This window comes from Castor canadensis, chromosome 3 (genome assembly GCF_047511655.1).
Source record: "Castor canadensis chromosome 3, mCasCan1.hap1v2, whole genome shotgun sequence".
Taxonomy (NCBI): Eukaryota; Metazoa; Chordata; class Mammalia; order Rodentia; family Castoridae; genus Castor; species Castor canadensis.
This window is the reverse complement of record NC_133388.1, coordinates 39262232-39284580: the sequence shown is the minus strand read 5'-3', so window position 1 is coordinate 39284580 and position 22349 is coordinate 39262232. Positions and strand designations below refer to the sequence as shown.

At 33.9% G+C, this 22349-nt stretch overlaps 1 protein-coding gene across 18 annotated transcripts in view; it reads left to right on the top strand.

The window, feature by feature from the left end:
• Positions 1 to 22349, top strand: part of Gphn (gephyrin) — a 571921-nt gene that overhangs the window by 283225 nt on the left and 266347 nt on the right. For all 18 annotated transcript variants that reach the window (XM_074067764.1, XM_074067753.1, XM_074067755.1 and 15 more), the window contains one exon: positions 8768 to 8860. In XM_074067764.1, the coding sequence (XP_073923865.1) occupies positions 8768 to 8860 (93 nt within the window). The remainder of the gene's footprint in view (positions 1 to 8767; positions 8861 to 22349) is intronic.

Genomic DNA, 22349 nt, shown 5'->3' with positions numbered 1-22349 from the left:
TTATCTGGTACTGTCTTCTCCTTGATCAACTCTACTTGTGAGACTTTCCAGTAAGGTTTTTATTTTAAACTTGTGCCTTTCATTTCCAAAATTTCACTTTGATTTTTTTCAAAATTTTTGTCTCTGTTTCCTCTTTCATATCCTTCATTTTCTTCCTTATTTCATTAAACTATTTATTGCTGTTTTCTTTGAATTAATTTTGGTGTTTTTTCATGTCCTCATTGATTCCATTGGTCATTATTAGAATTATTCTTTTGAAATATTTTCTCATATTTCATCCACTTCACTATTGTTAGAATATGTTGTGGAATTGTTGACTTTTGGAGGACTCATGTTGCCTTGTTTTTCCATATTTCCTGTGTTTCTTGATCAGGATTTGTATGTCTGAGGCCAAGTTGTTGTTTTTAGTTTCCTATCTTCTTTCAGTTGAAGTATTTACAATGTTTAGATAGGAGTAATTTGTGTCAAGTTTAGGTACAGTTTCTTACCAATGGAATGAGGTTGTGGCTTAGTAGCCAGATAATTGCCCAATATGCTCAATACACCAGGCCTGATCCCCAACACCACTTAGAGGTGAAAACTAGCTACAGACCCAACCACAACTGGTAAATCAGCTATGGGAATACAGTAATAACAAATTAAAAACAATGGCATAACTCCAATAACCTTGTAAGAATAAAGGAAAAAGATAATACTACTTGAATTCAGATCATACTAATTACTAATGATAGGAATGGAAAGAAAATAGAAGGGATAATACTAGTGAATAGTGCAATAAATGTACATTAAAGTGAGGATTAAATAGAAGGGAAAACAAGAAACAATAAAGGAATAAAGACAATCCAGCTAATGTTACAGTGAAAAAGATAATAGTAATAATAATAAACAATAAAAAATATTACATTAATGAAAAATTATAGAAGCAGATGATAGAAGAAAACATAAGAGTGAGAGAAAGCATATCTAGTTGATAGCAGAATGAGAATAAAAATGTAGTGAGAAGAGGGAAGAAGGATGGAGAGTATTGAAAATTAATATGTGAGTATTTAAAGCAAGCACTGTGATTTAAAAAGTCTCTAAAGAAAATTGAGCAAAGAATAAAAGGTGATGAGAGAATTAAGAATTTTTTAAATATGCCAAATTAGATAAAAATAAAGAAGATAGTCTTTCAAGTTCTCTAAAGATGCTGGGCTTTTTTTGTTGTAGTTTTTGTTTTCAAGTACAGGGAATTGAACTCAGCCCTGCACTTGATAGGCATGCACTCTTCTACTTGCTTGTTGATTGTTTATCATATAGGGTCTCATGCTAACTTTGCCCAAGCTGGCCTGGCCTGTGATCCTGTGCCTCCTAAGTAGCTGGAACTACAGACATGTACCAGTGATCCTCCTCTCACTACCTTCCCAAGTATCTGGGATTAGGGGCATAGGCACCCATACCCCCCAGGATGCCAATCTTTTTTTATTCAGGATGCCAACCTTGACTATAGAAGCAGATGATAGAAGAAAACATAAGAGTGAGAGAAAGCATATCTAGTTGATAGCAGAATGAGAATAAAAATGTAGTGAGTTGATACTTGACTACAGTACCAACTCTTGACCAATTCCTCCTGGTTTTTTGTTTTCTTTTATTTTAACCCAGTCTGTGATGACATTCTGCTTGTATTTTGGCTTCTTCTGCTTTCCTAGCCACCAGAAGGTGTGTTTTGTAGGAATTGACAAAGATACTGACCAGCAAAGAAATACTCTTTTGAGCTCTGTTCTGTTCCCCTCCTCCTGCAGCTCTGACCAGACTGGAAGTAAATTCCACTTCCCTTTTTGACTCCAACCAGCTTCCCAAGACATGGACTTGTCTACATCTCTGACTTACATGCTAAATCAAATACTACCCAATTCTTGTGGTATATTCCCAGAGCACAAAATATAAAGGGAATTCTGACCCATAAAGCTTCCAGCTTAGGTTTATACACAGTGGGTTCCACTTAGTACAGCTTGCCAGGAAGAAGAGACAATTTTTCTAGTGCTTATGCAATATGCAGACTTCAGGAACCCTATCTGCCTAGACTGAAATGCTGTTTTAATACTGTTAATTATTAACACAACTATTAATTATTGTGTTCTGAGTCTGAATCTCACATTCTTTCTTCTCTACTCCTTCCTTCTGACTGTGCCACTTCTACCCAGACTATTTGCTAAAGTTCTGGTCACCAAAACGGGTTTGTTTGGGGTTTTTTTCTTGTTTTTTTTTTTTTTAAATAAGTTTCTGTCTGTTCACATCAGAAGCCACAGTACATGTTTGCTGCAACTTTTCTTCATTCCTTCTTTCTTTTGTCTCAGTCCATACGCTTTGCAAGGTAAAGGTGCTCAGTTCTATGTTAGAGTGTGCACAAAGGGACAGCAGATTTTCCCTCTGATCTGCTTGCCAATATTTTCTGCCTTCTTTCTAAAAATATGGTTCTATCTGTACACTAGTGAAATCTAAGTACCTTCCTGAGAATATCCACATCAAAGGGGATTGCTTTCAAACTGTTCCTAGACCCTTAGCCGGAGATGTTAAGGATGTGTCTGTGCCACAATCTTCTCCTGGTATCTTCTTAAATATCGTTTGCATTTAGTTTCTCTCCAGGGTATGTTTTGCCTTTCTGGGCTGTACTAGATAATCACAAAACTATTTAAATCCTGTTTATTTTATCTTTCAGTTTTTCAAATTTCTGCTTATGATATACTGAGTTGTTTAGTTCAGTAGTATATGAAGATAACAATCACATCTTGCTTTACTAGTAGAGGTGTATTATCACAATTTTGGAGAACACTGTTAACAGAGGAGGAAACATGTAAATAATTTATTTTGAGCTTTATGGAGGATATTGCCCTAAAACTGTGTGTTAAGAATACATAAGGAATTGTTATTTGATTATATACAGAGTCTTTAATATATCAAAAAAAAGAGAAAAATATTTCTTAAACGTTATTTGGGTCTGCTTAATTTAATGATTTATGTTTCCATCAATAAATACAAAGGAAAGAAAAATATACAGTATATGAGAATAAGTACATATATAGAGAATGATGGCTTACCTAAACTTCCTTTTATTTATTTTTTGACACTACAATTTTTTATTCATATATTCATATATGCATACATAGCTTGAGTCATTTCTCCCCCCTGCCCCCCACCCCCTTTCTCTACCCCCAGCCCCTCCTCGCTTCCAGGTAGAACCTGTTCTGCCCTTTCTCCAATTTTGTTGAAGAGAAGATATAAGCAATAATAAGAAAGACAGAGCGTTTTTGCTAGTTGAGATAAGGATAGCTATACAGAGAGATTCCTAGCATTGCTTCCATGCACAAGTATATTACAACCGAAATTCATTTATCTCTACCTGACTTCTTCACTACTTCCCAGTCACCTCCCAATATTGACCTCTGTCGCTTTAAGGTTACTGTATTAGCTCCTCTGCAGTGGGGGCATCAAACACTTTCAAGTTTTGGGTTTTCTTCCTATCCCCATACCTCCTGTATGTGCTCTCCTTTAGCATGTGATCCAAGTCCAACAACATTACTGCCTTTGCCCTAGATCTAAAGTCCGCGTATGAGGGAGAACATACGATTTTTAGTGTTCTGAGCCTCACTAGCCTCACTCAGGATGATGTTCTCGAATTCCATCCATTTACTTGAAAATGATAAGATTTCATTCTTCTTCATGACTTAGTAAAATTCCATTGTGTATAAATACATTTTCTTAGTCCATTCGTCAGGAGTGTGGCATCTTGGTTGTTTCCATAACTTGGCTATTGTGAATAGCACTGCAATAAACATGGGTGTGCAGGTGTCTCTGGAGTAACCTGAGTCGCTTTCCTTTGGGTATATCCCTAGGAGTGGGATTGCTGGGTCACATGGCAGATTTATGTTTAGTTTTTTACGAAGCCTCCATATTGTTTTCCAAAGTAGTTGGACTAGTTTGCATTCACACTAGCAGTGTACGAGGGTTCCTTTTTCCCCACATCCTCACCAATACCTGTTGTTGGTGGTGTTTTTGATGATGGCTAGTCTAACAGGGGTGAGGTGGAATCTTAGTGTGGTTTTGATTTGCATTTCCTTTATGGCCAGAGATGGTGAGCATTTTTTCATGTGTTTTTTTGGCCATTTGAATTTCTTCTTTTGAAAAAGTTCTATTTAGTTCAGTTGCCCATTTCTTATCGACTCATTGATTTGAGGAGAGTTTTAGTTTTTTGAGCTCCCTGTATATTCTGGTTATCAGTTCTTTGTGTGATGTGTAGCTGGCAAATATTTTCTCCCACTCTTTGGGTGGTCTCTTCAGTTTAGTTGTGCAGAAGCTTTTTAATTTTATGAAGTCCCATTTGTCCATCCTTTCTCTTAGTTGCTGAGCTGCTGGGTTCAATTGAGGAAGTCCTTGTCTATACCTATTGCTTCCAGAATATTCCCTGCTCTTTCCTGTACTAACTTCAGAGTTTTCAGTCTGATATTAAGATCCTTGATCCATTTTGATCTAAACTTCCTTTTAGCTCAGGTACTACCCAACTTTTCTTTTTATTGTTCTCTACTCTTAGGTGAGGATTTGATGATTGGTGTTTTCATCAATAAACATAAAGGAAGGAAAAATATAGTAGATGACTATAAGATTTGAAGTAGACATAGAATATTCCCTTATTGAAATTTGCTCCCTCTTAGCTCAGCTACTACTCCATTTGCCTCTTTATTGTTCTCTACTATTAGATAAGAATAAAGTTTTGTTTAAATCTAAGTAATAATGGTTTTCATTATTGTCAGTGTAGTATCTGAAAAAAGTTTTATAAAGATGGACATACCTCTTTGATGTGCCATGTTATATTAATGTGTTCATACGTTTGAGCTCTATCATATCCAAACCATTTGTCATGATTTTCTATTTGTTTAATTTTCATGGCCAGATACTAAACATTAAATATTACCTAAACTGAAGATTAAATTATATAATCTCATTCTTCTCACATCGTTCCAGTTGATTTAAATATATCTCAAATCAAGCTACTTTCAGATCTATATTGAAGCTTATTATAAATGGTAGATAATTTTATAACTAATAAAATACAAATTGGAAATAGCAAGTAAAACACTAGGTTGTAAAAATGCTAACTATAAAAGTAGTTGTATCTGTATTCTATTGCTGTACTGAAAACCACTGCAATGCTTGCTTAGCAAACACAAGGCCCTGCGTTCAAACCCTGTAATATCAAAAGAAGACCACTCAAAACTTAGTGACTTACAACAACAGTGGTTTCTTTTTTCTCACAAATCTCTATTTTCTGGGCTCAGCTGTGTATATATTCTTCTGGTCTTATATGGGGTCATTTCTGTGGCTGTAATAATGTCAGTTTACCTAGAACTGTTGAATCTAAGGTGTCCTCAGTCTGATTTCTGGGGCCTGAGTCTTAGGTTTTCTTCCCACATACTATTTACTACTGACTAGCTCATATTTTCTTAAATAGTAGTAGAAGATTACCAAAGAGAAAAGAACAACTCTGTGAGGCATTTTGATATCTACCTTTCAAAATCTCAAATACCATAATGTTCTTCCCATTTTATTAGTCAAAGCATGTCACAAATCCAGCCCAGTTGCATGGGTTGTGGATAAAACCTTCAACACTGAACTAGAGGATTTGCTAAGAATGTATGTCTATATTTAGGTTGCCTTAATAGTATATTGATAATTATTGAGTACAAAATTCATTTCTGTAATTTTTGATGAAAATGGTGAGTAAAGAAGAATTGAAATACTAGCTATCAGAGTGAAAGACAAATAACAGTCAATTCATTGTTTAAGGTCCACTTATTTTTTAAGAATACATGCAAGTCACAAAGAATTCAAACAATGCAAAATAGTGAAAAGTTAATAAAGAATAAAATATACTCCAAGTCTAATTATTCCAAAATAAATATTATTGACTTTTAAGTTGTAAAACATTCCAACATTTTTCTTTATCTGCTATGTAACAAGAAGAATGGATGGATGTTTAAAGTGACTGAAAAGGATAGCAATACAAATCTTGGATAATTCTCTAAAGCTGATACACATAATGGTTTGTTTACAATTAAAAAGAAGAAAAAACTGAAAGAGCATACTGACTTTGAAATAGCTTTTTTTGTCATAACAGATACTATGTGGTAAATGAAGGTCTCACTAAGTCAGAAACAAAATTAGGGAAATCACTAATAGTTATCATTAATAGGTCATATGTTTTAACTATCTTTTAAAACCTTTTACAGGATTGGTTAAACCCTAATATAAAAAATAACAATCTTAACACTGTTAGATTACTTTTCACCTTCCTTTTCCTTATCTTCAAGTTTCTGTTTATTATATGAGTATCAGGGGAAAAATAATCTGGTCAAACAGTATCCAGGGCTCAAGGTAGAGCTTTATTTCAAAACCATTGCAGAAGTATATGTACAAAGAAAGATAAAAAGTCACCCAGTCTGGAACTTGCACAGAGAAAGTAAGGAGAAGCAAGAAACCCATGACTGTATGCAGTCTTTGTTTGAATATGCTGCTCTTCTTCCTGAAATTATCTAAAATGCCCAGTGCTAGAGTTTTTCTTCTTTTGTGAGAGTTTAGCTCATGATTATGAAAGGAGTATCATCATATTTTATATTAGTTCCTCCAATTCAGTGTGCATTTATTCCTTGAAGTTTAATCTTGACCATTGTTAGTCCCCTATTGTATATGTTTCTCAAGTAGCTGCTTACAAAAAGATAAGGGGGTCTCTTTCAGTATACATATCTCTAGAGTTGGAGTCTTAGAATTTTTAAGATTTTGATAATTCACATTTATGACTTCTTTGGGTACCAGAACAGTACTAGGAGACTAATAATGCAACACTATAGTTCTAAAAATTTTTTGATTTTGCCCTTGACCACCCAACTTCTGAGATTTATTACATGAAGCTAGATCTTTTTCCTTACTCAAGGTTGCTAGAGAGATTTCTTTCTCTAGTCTTTAACTTTTTTTTTTTTTTTTTTTTGGTGGGACTAGACTTTGAACTAAGGGTTTCACTTTTGCAAAGCAGGCAATGTACTGCTTGAGCTATACCTCCAGTCCATTTTTGCTCTGGTTATTTTTTGGAGTTGGGGTCTCAGAAACTGTTTGCCCAGGCTCACCTCAAACTGCTATCCTCCCAATCTCAACCTCCCAAGTAGCTAGAATTACAGGCATGAGCCAGCACCCAGCTTTTGTTCATTTTGTTATTTGTTAAGCAAAGGAGGAATTCTTCAATATGCCGTCATACTATAGTACTAACTTGGAATTTCAAGGTTGTAAATTTTTTAAGTTGTACTTTCCACATAAGGAAAAATTAACCACTAAAGTAGACAATGTCCTCAGCCCCAGTTTTGAAATAGATACAGAATTTTTCATAAAGCTGTTTCATGCAAAAATCCTGAATGAAATACTAAATGAAGACTTATTTCAGCCTGAAAGATCATATAGGTGCAGAAACAAATGGTGGTGATATATTGCTTTCCAACTACACTAAGAAATTACAGGTTAAATAAGACAATTTTTAACATGATACAAAAATAAGACTCAATATCTAGAGTGGTACATCTTTAGAAAATACATTTAGATCAATTTAATATACATGTATTATCTTGAGGAATCTTTCTAAAAATTTAGATTCTGGTTCAGTTGATTTTGTATCTATCCAGACATTCTTCATTCCTAACAACCTTCCAGTTGATAATAATATTGTTGGTATTCAGATCACACTTTGAGTAACAAAGTTCTAGGAAAGTTCATACTCACAACCTCTCTCCTTGAATGAAAACTTGAGATGAGGAACTGTGGTTCATTTATCTTCACATCCCTGTTACCCACTGAAGTGCTTGCATAAGTAGATTCGCTGATATTTTCTTGTTAAATAAATGAATTAATGAAACAAGTGCATGAGTATTATCAACCTGGAATACTGGTAATCTATATTGGTGAGTGAGGAAGAGTCCTTATGTTTGGGTAATCAGCTAAGTAAAGATGACATAACTACTTTTTTTATCTTAAAAGCCTAAAAGCCTAACTAAATTTTTTTGTTTTAATGAAACATTGCTGCATATCATACAGCTACATTGGACAATAAAATATTACTTCCCAAATACTTCAATCCTTAATTGAGCTCAAAATATCAAATATTATTTAAGTGAAAGAAATCTGGTGTTTCCAATTATCATTTATGGGAATAGAAAAACTTCAATAATTTTATAGTGGTGCAAATAGTTATAAGCTATATGATATCTTTGTGAGCCTACCCAATTGACTTAGTGAAATTTACTCTGGTAACTATACACATCGTCTCTTTAGTAATTCTCAATTCTTAATTGTGTGACTGCATTTTAAATTACGTGAGAAGATTTTTAAAATCCCAGTGCTCAAGGGCTGCAGGTGTAACTCAGAGCACTAAGTTACCATGCACAAAACCCAGGGTTCAATCCCCAGCACAAAAAAGGGGGAGGATAGAGGGAGGGAGGGACGGAGGGAGGGAAGGGGGAAGGAAGGGAGGAAGGCAGGAAGGAAGGAAGGAAGGAAGGAAGGAAGGAAGGAAGGAAGGAAGGAAGGAAGGAAGGAAGGAAGGAAATCCCAACTAACTTAGGCTTTTAAGATATTACTGTAAAATTAATAGTGAAAAGTGTAAATCTGTATTTCCTCACTATTTATCAAGTATATGAGGACTTGGATGTTTTAAGCAAGTCCTTTTGTATGTGACAATATTATTGTTTTCTTTCAGGAAACGCTGATAGATTGGTGTGATGAAAAGGAACTTAATTTGATATTAACAACTGGAGGAACAGGGTTTGCACCACGAGATGTCACTCCAGAGGTGAGATAGTACATGCCTTTCTCATATTCAAGGACTAGACTAATCATGTTATTTTCAGTTCTTTTTGCTTTTTGTATTATTTTTCTAATGTTACCAAATAAAGCAATACTTTGGTTATAAGAATATAAAAATTTTGTTATGGAAGAACACTTATGAAAAAATGTTTCTTGACTATTTTTGGACTTAAACTGGAAAATTGAACTGGGCTAGGAATTAACTCTTTACTTCTTGGTGGTCTGCAATGTCAGTTGAACCGTAGGAGGTAATCACAAAATTCTGTTAACATGGCATCTGGTCTCTTGTGCTTTGTCAACAGAATTTAAAATGGGTTTGCTTTCCCTTTTCTTGAGGTACCTTTGTCATTTGTCTCAAAGTATACTGGGATAACTGTAGTAGAATATTTATAGCCATTTTATAGTACTGTTGATGAAGGTTATCTTTTCTATAGTTTTAAATGAGAGTGACATTTAACTGCATATTTTTATAAGCCCAAAAGAAGGATTAATATCTAAGCTTCATGCCACAAGAATCATCTTCAACCTTGCATGGGAAAAAAATTTTCAAGAAAGCCAAAAATTTCAGGTATAACTTTGGAATTATATGGAAACTTATATTGCCACTTGTGACATTATTCCCTTTCCCCCTCAAAAAACTATTTCTTGTCTTAATTTCAACTAGTGTCAACTATCTCTTCATTTTCAAATTTGTACATTTTATATCTGCTACATTATTTTCAGCAAGTTACTTTTCCTCTGCTTTTAATGAGTGATTACTGTGCTTCTTTATGCTTGTACACTGCTTTTCAAACTTTAGCTTATGCCAGAATCAATCAGAGGACTTGTTAAAACACAAACTGTAGGTCCCTCTACATATTTTCTGATTCAGTTATTTGAAGTGAATTTGGAGACCTTGAGTTTTTGATAAGATGATACAGATGTCTCTGATTTCTAGACCATCCTTCTAAACTTCGCGAACCATTGCTCTAAGATATAAAAATGCAACTTTCTAGACCAAGCAGTAAAATATTTACTGTTCTTCTATGTAAATATTATAAATTTTGATATTATTATAAATAGGGTTATAAATAAAATAGATTTACTTTTAAAACAATGAGAAGAGTCATATTGGTAGATTCTTAATTTCAACTATATAAACAAAAATTTATTTAGTTTCTGGATCCTTATTATTTGATCCAGAAATGAAATACTGTGATTAGTATTATACTGTGAGACTAACTAAAATAGTACAATTGTAAGGGAAGTCATCTGCTGCAGAGATGTGTTTGTGTTTTTATGTACTTTGCTTTGTTTGTAAGAAATTGGACTACATATGTAAGAGCATTGATTTTGGGAGTTTGTGTGTTAACATGTTTGAAGTAAATGACCTCGAATTTAGATACCAATTAGTTTCTGTAGGATGGTTAAATATTTTTATACTGCTACTCATTTTTATATCAAAAAATTAGAAAAAATATCATGTATTTCATTCATAACCAAATAATAACATTATTTTAATTGTAGGGAAATTACTTGCATCACCAAGAATCTTGTATCCTGTGAACTTCAAGTCAATACCAAAGTTCTAGGCTCAAAATTCAAACTTTGTATTCTGGCTAATTGTGTGGATACATGGGCTATTTTTACTTACAAAAGTGTGGAATTTTCTCTCACCAAGCAATTCTCCAGCTCTTGACATGAAATGCCCTTCATTGCACTTCAATTCAATTCTGATGCCATACCTATGTGGCGGTAGGGTCAGACTCCTTTAGTTTAAAGCTCAATATCATAGAACTGTCTTCCCACTAGATGACACTCACAAATCTTGGGTCTCAGGCTGGCAGAGTGGCTCTAGAGGTAGAGCACCTGCCTAGCAAGTGTGAGTCCCTGAGTTCAAACCACAGTGCCACCAAAAAAAATACAATTAATAAATAAATAAAAGGTTTCAAAATTATTTTAACAACTCTTGGGTCTTCAGGTTATCTGCACTCTGTTCTACTTTGCTATTAAGTCAGTGGATTTCCCATAACCTTCCCCATCAGACTTAATAATTAGCTAGAATGGTTCACAAAACTCTGGAAAATAATTTTTTACCAGTTTATTATAGGGATACAACTAAGAAATGCCAAGTAGAAGAGAGGCATAGGGCAAGGTATGGAATATTTGCACGTTCCGGTGCCTTTCTCAGATCCTTCTAGCACCCGAATGTGTTCACCAATTTGTGAACTGTAAATGTTCAAGAGTTTTTATACAGTTCAGTCTCCAGCCCACGCTGCTCAGTGGATAGCACTATTCTGAGGCTATAAAGGGATTCTTGTGATTTAAAGGTATCTGTTATAGATACCAAAAGGCACTTCTATTGCTCAGGAAATTCCAGTGGTTTTAGGAATTCTGTGTCAAGAACCAGGGACAAAAAAATCAAATACATTTCTGTGTTATATGTGCTTTAGTTTATTTAAAATGAAAGTAATAAAAATGCCTACTTATAATCTTATAAGGGTAAAATATTTTTTATTATTTGCTATGTAACTAACAAATTTGGTAGTTTTTGTTTGTTTGGTTTGTTGGTTAGTTGATTGATTGTTTTTTTTGTATATATCTACCAGTAGACAAATACAGTGTTACATTGGTCTCAAAGTAAGCCCATGAAATCTTCATACTCTTGTTAAGTTATTTCTAAGTTTTCATATAGTAAGCTTTATGTTTGATCTTTCCCATCTCCATATAAATCAGAGATCTTGAATTTCTGCTACTCTAATATCTGTTTGTTTTTCTTTCCTTTTTTTGTCACTATTTCCTGATAAAGAGTATTCGCTAACACCTTGTATATGGCATTATATCAGAAACTGAGCAGCCTTTTTTTCTTAAAAGTTGCAATCACTTGAAGAGCACAGTACTCTTATTCTTATATACCTGTAGCAACTTGCGTAAGTAAAGTTGTATTATGATTTTCTTTTAAATGAGCTTAAAATACACATAAATATGTCTTCCTTAACATCTTTTTTAAAACAGGCAATTTATCTGATTGTTAATAGCTGGATATTTAACAGTTATTTCACTTCATATTTTACGTATCTATCAAAAGTAGAACTGTTAAGTCTTAAAAAATAAACAGAAAAGAAATACAGGGCTTCCAAAAATAATTCTATTTCCCACTTCCTTTGTACTCTAATTATAGTTCATACAGTATTTAAAATATAATACTGGTATGTCAGATAGAAACTTAGAAATTTAATTCTGAACCTAAATCATGTAGTTATTTGTCTTCAACTTATCTATCTTTGATATTTGTACCTAAAAGAGAAGAACCTGTTTATAGAAATGTTTGCCTAAAGTACAGCATTATTGTAGGACTTGGGTCACATGATAATGGGAGAGTACACACAGGAGATAGGGGGATAGCTAAGAAACCCAAAACATGAAAGTATTTGATGTCTGCACTACAGAGGAACTAATACAGAAACCTTAAAGCAACAGAGTCAATATGAGAAGAGGATCGGAAAAAGGACAGTTAGAGATGAATCAACTTGGGGTATAACACATTTGTACAAGGAACCAATACTAGGAATCTCTCTGTATAACAATCCTTATCTCAACTAGCAAAAACGCTTTGTCTTCCTTATTATTGCTTATGTTTTCTCTTCAACAACATTAGAGATAAGGGCAGAATAGATTCTCCCTGGAAGCAAAGTGGGGTTGGGGGAAGAAAGAAGGGTTGGTGGTTAGGGGGGAGAAATGACCTGAACAATGTATGCACATGTGAATAAATGAATAAAAAAAAAGAAAGAAATGTTTGCCTATATATGACTTAGAGTTGCAAATATTTTTAGTTAGTGCCAAAATTTATTGATAGAAAATTCAGTTTGATAAAGGTAAGATACTGTAGAACTCTTTCTTTAATTTACTTACATTTTATAGTCAATAATTACTTTGATCTACAAACACAAATAATAATTGTGGGATTGTTGTGTTGACAGGGAAGAAAATGAAGGGGAAAAATGATAAATTTAATGAATGAAAAAAGTAACCCAAAGTTATTGCAAGTGCATTTAACATCTACAGAAAATTAAATTTAATCAATTTAAATTTCTTTTCAGGACAATGAAATAGCAAGTTTAGTAAAGGTTATCTTATTTCACATGTTGTAGGAATAAGACTATCAAAATTGATTTATATAAAACATGAAATTTTTCTATGTTTAGGTCCTGTATTATACAATACGATTAATCTGTTAGTTGAATGCCTGCTAGCCTCTTCCTTTCTTCTAAGTATGAGATGAGATCAAACCTTACATATAATTGCATAATAATCCACATTTCTCAACTTTTAGAGTTTTAATTTGATATGAAAAGGTTTATTTTTAAGAATATAGTATTTCTATGATCTCATGAAGACTGAAAAATTCATTGGCACTGGTAAAATGCTAATAATTATAAAATTCTATACAATGTAAGAACTCATTGCTGCACAAATTACCTCTTCATCTCTAATTTTCATTTAAACTTAATATATGTCTAAAAAGGTGTTATTACATAATCTTTTATCATTTGTTTAATAAAAGTTTAGTTGTATACATATAATTCTAGACGAGACTAAAAGATTAAAGAAGCATAAAAGACTAATTAAAAAGTGTTTGATAATTATAGTAAATTAGAAAAATGTTAATCTACTTAATACATTGAAGGTAAAAAAATACCTTTGAATATTTTTAGAATTCTATGCTATCCCAGAACTAGCAGTTGCATACTACTATATTATTTTGATCAGAAAGACTTAAAAGCCTATTGTAAACTTATGTCTTATCCATTCATTCATTCATCAAGCTTTTTGTATTTAATTCTTCATATATATCCAGTGCCATGCTGGGTACAGGAGTTAAACATGAGTATAACTCAAAAAACTCAATCTAGCACAGGTATCAACAAGTTGGCTATAAGCCAAATATAGCTTTTCACCTTTTTTGCATAGCCTGTGTGCTAAGAATGAAATTTATAATTTTAAATGACTGACAGAGTAAAGAATGCTCACCATCTCTAGCCATAAAGGAAATGCAAATCAAAACCACACTCAGAAATACAACACAGATTACTCTAGAGGCACCTGCACACCCATGTTTATTGCAGCACTATTCACAATAGCCAAGTTATGGAAGCAACCAAGATGCCCCACTCCTGATGAATAAGATAATGTGGTTTTTGTACACAATGGAACATCATTTTGAGCGAGGTTAGCCAGGCTCAGAAGACCAAAAATCTTATGTTCTTCCTCACATGTGAACTTTAGATGTAGGGCAAATACAGCAATGTTGTTGGACTTGGGTCACATGACAAGGGGAGAGCGCATATGGGATGTATAGGGATAGGTAGTAAACCCAAAACACGAAAGCGTTTGACGTCCCCACTCCAGAGGAACTAATGCAGAAACCCTAAAGTGAAAGAAGTCAACATGAGAAGGGGATCAGGAACCAGTGTAAAGATCAGTTAGAGATTAATCAACTTGGGTTGTAACACATTTGTACATAGAAGCAATGCTAGGATTTTCTCTGTATAGCTAACCTTAACTCAACTAGCGAAAACACTTTTTCTTATTGTGCTTATGTCTTCTCTTGAACAAAATTAGAGATAAGGGCAGAACAGGTTCTGTCTGAAAGCAAGGGGCGGTGTTGGGGAGAGAAATGACCAAAACATTGTATGCACATGTGAATAAATGAATAAAAAATTAATTCATTACACATTATTAAAGTCTCACTCTTAAAGAAATTAAGCTGATATTCTTCAAAGGCTTCTTAACAAAAGTGTATCGATATAATTGATCATTATGAGATATTCATGCAAAAAAAAGAGAATGAACAGCAAAATTTTCAAGAAACAATTAATTTGGTAATAGTAATACTCATTTGAAATTGTTCTCATTACTGGTACATTATGGAAGTAAAGAGATATCTCTCAAACTGTTTGCTTGCCCCTCTATCTTGATGCCTTTGCAGGACAACTTTAGGTTTGGACACTTGTCCCTCGGGGTACAAATTGGGGGGGGGGGGTGTTGAGTAGGGGAGAGCTGTGCAACAAGTGAAAACAGGCCTGATCCAAGACTACAAAGCCCCTTGCAACCAGAAGTGGTTTCCACAATAGATACAGGAAATTACTTCCTCAGTAGAACTCAAGTGGCTCAGCAACTAAGAGAAAGGATAGGCAAATGGGACTTCATGAAATTAAAAAGCTTCTGTACAACAACAACAAAAAAATGGTCTTTGCAGAGGCCATGATCAGAATTGGAGAAAATCATTGCCAGCTATACATCAGACATGGGACTGATAACCAGAATATACAGGGGCCTCAAAAAACTAAAGTCCCCAAATATCAATGGCCCAATGAAGAAATGGGCAAATCAACTGAACAGAGCTTTTTCAAAGGAAGAAGTCCAAATGGCTAAAAATCACATGAAAAAATGCTCACCATCCCTGGCCATAAAGGAAATGAAAATAATAACCACATTAAAAATCCACGTCACTCTATTAGAATGGCTACCATTAAGAACACAAACAACAAACATTTGCAAAAATATGGGGGAAGAGGAACCCTCATACACTGCTGGTGGGATTATATATTACTACAGCCACTGTGGAAAATAGTATGGATACTTCTCAAAAAACTAAAAGTAGACCTGCCATACGATTCAGGAAGACCACTCCTAGGCATATACCCAATGGTTTGTGAGTCAATTTACAACAAAGGTGCCTACACACCCATGTTTATTACAGCACTATTCACAAGAACTAAGCTATGGAAACAGCAAAGATGCCTACTACTGATGAATGGATTAAGAAAATGTGGTATTTATATACAATGGAATTTTACTCAGCCACAAAGAAGAATGAAATTTTGTCATTTGCAGGTAAATGGGTGGAACTGGAGAACATCACCTTAAGTGAAGTTAGCCAGACTCAGAAGGCCAAAAGCCACCTGTTCTCTCTCATATGTGGAATATAGATCTAATAAAATGCATCAATATTATGAGACAGTGGTCACACTAAGGGGAGGTCAAGCACAGGAAGGGTACTAAGGTAAAAAGAAGAAAAAGAGATGCACCAATTCAGGTGAGGCACTAAGAGCTTGAATATGGTTAATATACTCTCTATAGAAGAATGATTATAGAAATTCTATAGAGTTTTTTATATATTTATTTATTGTCAACACTGGGGTTTGAACTCAAAGCCTCACACTTGCTGGGCAGGTGTTCTTACCACTTGAGCCACTCCACCAGGTATCAAAATCTTAGACTGACTAAAACTACCATATGAAAGGGACCAAGGTAGAATGAAGAAAATTAGAGGTAATAAACCTATTGGGGTTACAATACATATGTACATGGAAATATCACAAGGAAACTTACTATGTAGCTGCCTTTATCTCAGACAAACTAAAATGTCATGTTTTTTTTATTTTATCATTTCACTTTTTTTCTTCTAAAAAATCAGAGAACAGGAGGACAGAACAAATCATGCCCAGGGGGGAGGACTGGCAGCAGTGGGAGGAGGGAAGTCATTGGGAAAGTGGGTAGGAGCGTGAATATGGTGCAAAAAATGTGTACATATGTATATAAATGCAAAAATGATACCTGTTGAAACTACTTCAGGAATTGGGAGGAGGGGGATAAAGGAAAATAGTAGTTGGGGTTGAATTCATGTATGATATATTTGATACATTTAAGAACCTGTGTAAATATCACAATGTACCAGGGGAAAGATTTAAAAAGAAGTGGCTTCCAGTACACAAAAAGGAGAAGCTTGTACAGTAGAAGAAGCACTAATGCAGACAACTGACCCTTGTCCAACCCTGCCCACAACCCACATGCAGGACCAACCTATGCACCAGGAACTTCAAGAGACCCTACCTAGTTTTCCTCTATTTAGTAATGCAAAGGATTAGGCCTGATGCACTGAGCACATGCACAAATGTTTGGCTACTGATCTATAGACCCAGTCCAGTAGTAAGAAATTACATCTCAACCCTGCAAATAAAACTTTCAACCAATGACTTGGCCTCACGTGTGCAAATCACAACACAGAAAAAACAAAAGTATGGAAAAATGCAACATGACTTCTTGAAAAGTCAACAAGTTCAGAAAAGTCACCAACCAGAGTGAAGTAAATGAAGTCTCATACAAAGAATTCAAAAGAACGATCAGTAGAATTAAAAAAGCTATAACCTGGCCCAAAAGACCAAAAATCATATGTTCTCCCTCATATGTGGACATTAGATCAAGGGCAAACACAACAATGGGATTAGACTATGAGCACATGATAAAAGCGAGAGCACACAAGGGAGGGGTGAGGATAGGTAAGACACCTAAAAAAATTAGCTAGCATTTGTTGCCCTTAACGCAGAGAAACTAAAGCAGATACCTTTTTTTTCCCTTTTTCTTTTATTATTCATATGTGCATACAAGGCTTGGTTCATTTCTCCCCCCTGCCCTTACCACCCAGTCCGCCCCCTCCCTCTCCCCCCCCAATACCCAGCAGAAACTATTTTGCCCTTATTTCTAATTTTCTTTAAAGCAGATACCTTAAATGCAACTGAGGCCAATAGGAAAAGGGGAACAGGTACTAGAGAAAAGTTTAGATCAAAAAGAATTAACCTAGAAGGTAACACCCACGCACAGGAAATCAATGTGAGTCAATACCCTGTATAGCTATCCTTATCTCAACCAGCAAAAACCCTTGTCCCTTCCTGTTATTGCTTATACTCTGTCTACAACAAAATTAGAAATAAGGGGTGGGGGGGGAGAAGGAGGGGGTGGAGTGGGTGGTAAGGGAGGGGGTGGGGGCAGGGGGGAGAAATGAACCAAGCCTTGTATGCACATATGAATAATAAAAGAAAAAAAATTTTTTTAAAAAGGCTATAAATAGACACCTGAATGAATTCCAAGGGAATACGAATGAAGAGCTGAAAAAATAGGGAAGACAATGCAGGATATGAAAGAAGAATTCAATAAAGATTTAGAAATGCCCCCAAAAAAAAAATCAAGGTGAAATTCTGGTAATTACAAGCTCAAATAAAAAACTTAGTTGAAAGCCTCAACCATAGACTCAAATCAGGTTGACTGCAGAATATAAGGTCTTGAAGATAAGGTAGAAATTTTTCATATTCAGATAGAGAAAAAATAAGAAATTTCTAGAGCCAAATGAAAATAGAAACACAACTTACCAGAACATCTAGGTACAGCAAAGGCAGTGCTATTAGGAAAGTCCAAAGCTATAACTGCCTTCGTTAAAAAACCTGAGAGATCTTAAATAAATAACCTAATGATGCACCTCAAGCTCTCAGAAAAATAAGAGCCAAAATTAGTAGCTAGAGAAGCAGAAATTAATAAAGTGGAGACATAAAAAATACAAAAAGTAAAAAGTTGTTCTTTGAATAGATCAACAAGATTGACAAACTTGTAGCCAAGCTAACCAAAAGATTGATGGATAAGTCCCAAATTAATTAAATCACAGAGAATAAAGGGGATATCACAGAAGTCACAGAAAATACCAATGAAATTCAGAGTATCAATAAGGAATACTTCAAAAACTTACATTTTTTAAAACAATTGGATATCTAGAAGAAATGGATGAATTTCTAGACATATATGACCTACCTAAATTGACCAAAGAAGATATGACTCACTTAACCCGATGTGTAACAAGCAATGAAATAGAAACAGTAATAAAGAGTCTCACAACAAAGGAAAGTCCAGAACTGGATTGAATCACTTCCAACTTCTACCAGATCTCTAAAAACTAACACTAATACTCCTCAAACTATTTCACAAAACAGAAAAGGAGAGAACACTATCAAAATTGTTCTATGAAGCCAGTATCAACCTCATACCAAAACCAGATTAGAATACAGCAGTAAATAAATAAACAAAAATTATAGACTAATTTCCTTGATAACCTGAGATATAAAAATTCCCAATGAAAAAACTTACAAACTGAATTAAACATTGCATTCAAAGTGTCATCCACTATTCAAGTTGGTTTCATGCCAGGATGCAAGGATGATTCAACATATACCAATAAATTTAATACAACACATAAGCAGTATAGAGGACAAAACAAATCACATAATCATCTCAATAAATGCAGAAAAGTCTTTTATGAAATTTAATATCTCTTCATGATAAAATCCCTGAAGAAACTAGGAATAGAAGGAACATACCCCAACACAATAAGGGCTATATACAATAAACCTATTGTCATCATCATACTAAATGGGGAAAAACTGAAAACATTTATGCTAAAGTCAGGAATGGGATAAGGATTCCACTCTCTCCTCTCTTATAGTATATAGTGCTTGAATTTCTAGTCAGACCAATAAAGCAAGAAAAAAAAATGAAAGGGATATATACAGGAAAGTAAGAAGTCAACTTATCCTTCTTTGCAAATGATATATTCCTGTTTTGTACTTGAAAAGACCCTAAAGACTCTACCAAAAATCATAGTACATCTAATAAAGACTTTTGGCAATAAGCAGGATAGAAAATCAATGTATTAAAATGAGTAACCTTCATGTGCACCAACAATAACAGGTATCACAATCTCAAACTTCAAATTAAACTACAAAATAAAAGCAGCAAAACAGCGTGGTACTGACACAAAAACAGACATGTAGACCAATGGAATAGAAGACCCAGAAATAAACTCATGCAGCTACAGCATGTGATTTTTCAACAAAGGACCCAAAAACATACATTGGAGAAAAAAACTTGCCTATTGAAAAAATAGTATTTGGAAACCTGGAAAACTAAAAACTTTAAAGAAAGCTAAAACTAGGCCTCATTTACCCTTTTCAGAAATCAGTGCAAAATGGATTAAAGGTGTTAGTATAATGTCTAAAACGTTTATACTCCTGAGGAAAACACTTGAAAGTATAGGCATAGGCAAGAACTTTCTGAATGTAGGTCTGCAAATGCTCAGAAAATCAGATCAAGAGTTGATACATAGGATTGCATCAAATTAAAAAGCTGCACATCAAGAGAAAAATTATGAGAATCAAGAAACAACCCACATAATAGGAGAGAACTTTGAATGTTATTCATCAGATAAAGGAATAATGTCCAGAATATATAAAAGATTAAATACCCAACGAACAAAAAAATCCAATCAATAAAGGGGCAATTAAACTGAACAATTTTCAAAAGAAGTATAAATGGCAAATAAATACATAATAAATAAATTTTCAACAGGCTTAGCCATAAAGTAAAAGCAAATCAACATAACATTGAGTTTCCATCTTACCCCAGTTATAATGGCTACCAAGTGAACAACAAATATTGGTGAGGAAAGGAACCCTTACACACCTTTGGTTGGAATGTAAATTAGCACAGCCACTATGAAAATCACTATGGAAGTTCCTCAAAAATCTAAAAGTAGACATGCCATATGATCCTTCTATACCTGTTGGTCATATATCTGAAGAACTGTTAAGTAAATGACAATAGAGATACCTGCATACTTATGAATATTGCAGCACTATTCATAACATCCAAGCTATGGAATCAGCTTAGGTGCCCAACAACCAATGAATATATGAAGAAAATGTGTTACATATATACAATGTAGTATTATTCAGCAATAAAAAAGAATGAAATTATATTTTTTGTATGAAAATGGATGGAACTGGAGATTATCATGTTGAGGAAGATAAGCCAAGCTCAGAAAGACACATATCACATGGTTTCTCTCATGTGTGGAATCTAGAACAAAAGAAAATAGTAATAATATGACAAATGTAAAAGGGGGACTATTGGATGAGTACATATGGAAGAGGGAAGTAGGAAAGGGGAGGGTGATGGGGGAGATAAATATGATAGAAATATAGGAAAGAATATAGGAAGGGCCAATTTGATCAAAGTTTATCATATACATAGAAATATCACCTACATGCATAATTTACCTTTGTATAATTAACATATGGTAATATGTATAAACATAGCAATAATACAAATTAACAGTTATATATTACACTGTGTGTCAAAAACTGTTTGATTTTTTTGTTTGTTTGCTTGCTTGAGACAGGTTCTTACTATATCATTAAGGATGGTCTCAAACTGAACTTAAATAATCCTTTCACCTCACCCTCCTCAGTGCCAAGAATTATAGGTATGCATGTCCATGCTTGGCCAGAAGCTATTTTAAGTATATTCTAACTCATTTAGTTTTCAAAATAGCCATTTGAGGCAAGTAATATTGTTATATCCTCTTTAAAGTTGGAGAAGCTGAAACAGATTGATTAGTGTACTTGCCCAAGATTATCCAAGCTAATAAATAGCAATTATGTTTGTAAAAGGGTTGAATATAATGGCTGTCATTTTTGTAGATATTCAGTAAGTGTTCATTTGTTTTCTATTTTTTCTTCATCTTAATAATAATACTTATGCTCTCTAAATAGGTATGTTAGCTCCAAATACTTCTGCTACTAAGCATTGTACTGGAAGCTGTTGTTAACTACAAATATAACTGATGAATATGTCAAATGAAGTTATCAATCAGCATTTCCCTGCTACTACTTTAAGGCAAGGGACAAATAAGAACAAGAATTTCTCTAATGCACACGATGTGAAGAATATGGATTATTAGTATTCTTGGGTTAACTAACTTCTTATAGCCTACCTCTAAAAGTTTCTGGATGTATAGTTAAGGAATGCATGTATCATAGCTGAACCTCTTAATTTTGTTTTAGATCTCTTAATTCGTTTGTAGCTTTAAATTCTTGGAATTTACCTTGAAATAGTTCACATTGTGAAAGGTTAGGGTTTTTTTTAGCAATATGTTTATTTAAATTAAATTTACTTTTAACTGATAGATAAAAACACAAAAATTATACATATTTATGGTGTACCATGTGATATGTCAATATATGTATACATTGCATAAGGTTTAAATAAGGTTAAATAGTAATAGCCCTCTTCATGTCTGGGGCTTATTATTTTTTTTTTGCATTCCCCATTGAAAAGCATTATATATCAGAGCACAAACACTAAGAATGCCATTCATTGTCTTTGTTCAATTTAACAAATATTTTTGAAACACTATGAACATTATTTTGAGTTCATTGCTAAGGTACATGTACTCCTAAAATGGGAACATGGCAAATAAAGATAGTAGTACTAGAAATGTGTAGCCAATTCGAGCCAAAAGATTTATTTGAAAGGGAAGTACTAAGAGACAAATGAGTATCAATGAAATTTTTAAAAAATGTAGAATTTATACTAAAATTGAAGGAGAGAAAGGGTTCAAATGTAGAGACTGGAACATATTATTGATGGGAGTAAGGAAGAAGTAGAAATGTGTGAGCACGATGTGTATGAATATAAATTTAAATCTTTCAGGCTAGAACAGAAGATTCACCTTTACACAGCAGAATGGATAAATTAGACCTACATTATTTTATTTCTTTCCTAAAACAGCTAGAGTGGTACCACATAGAGATAACAAATAGTTTCATTAT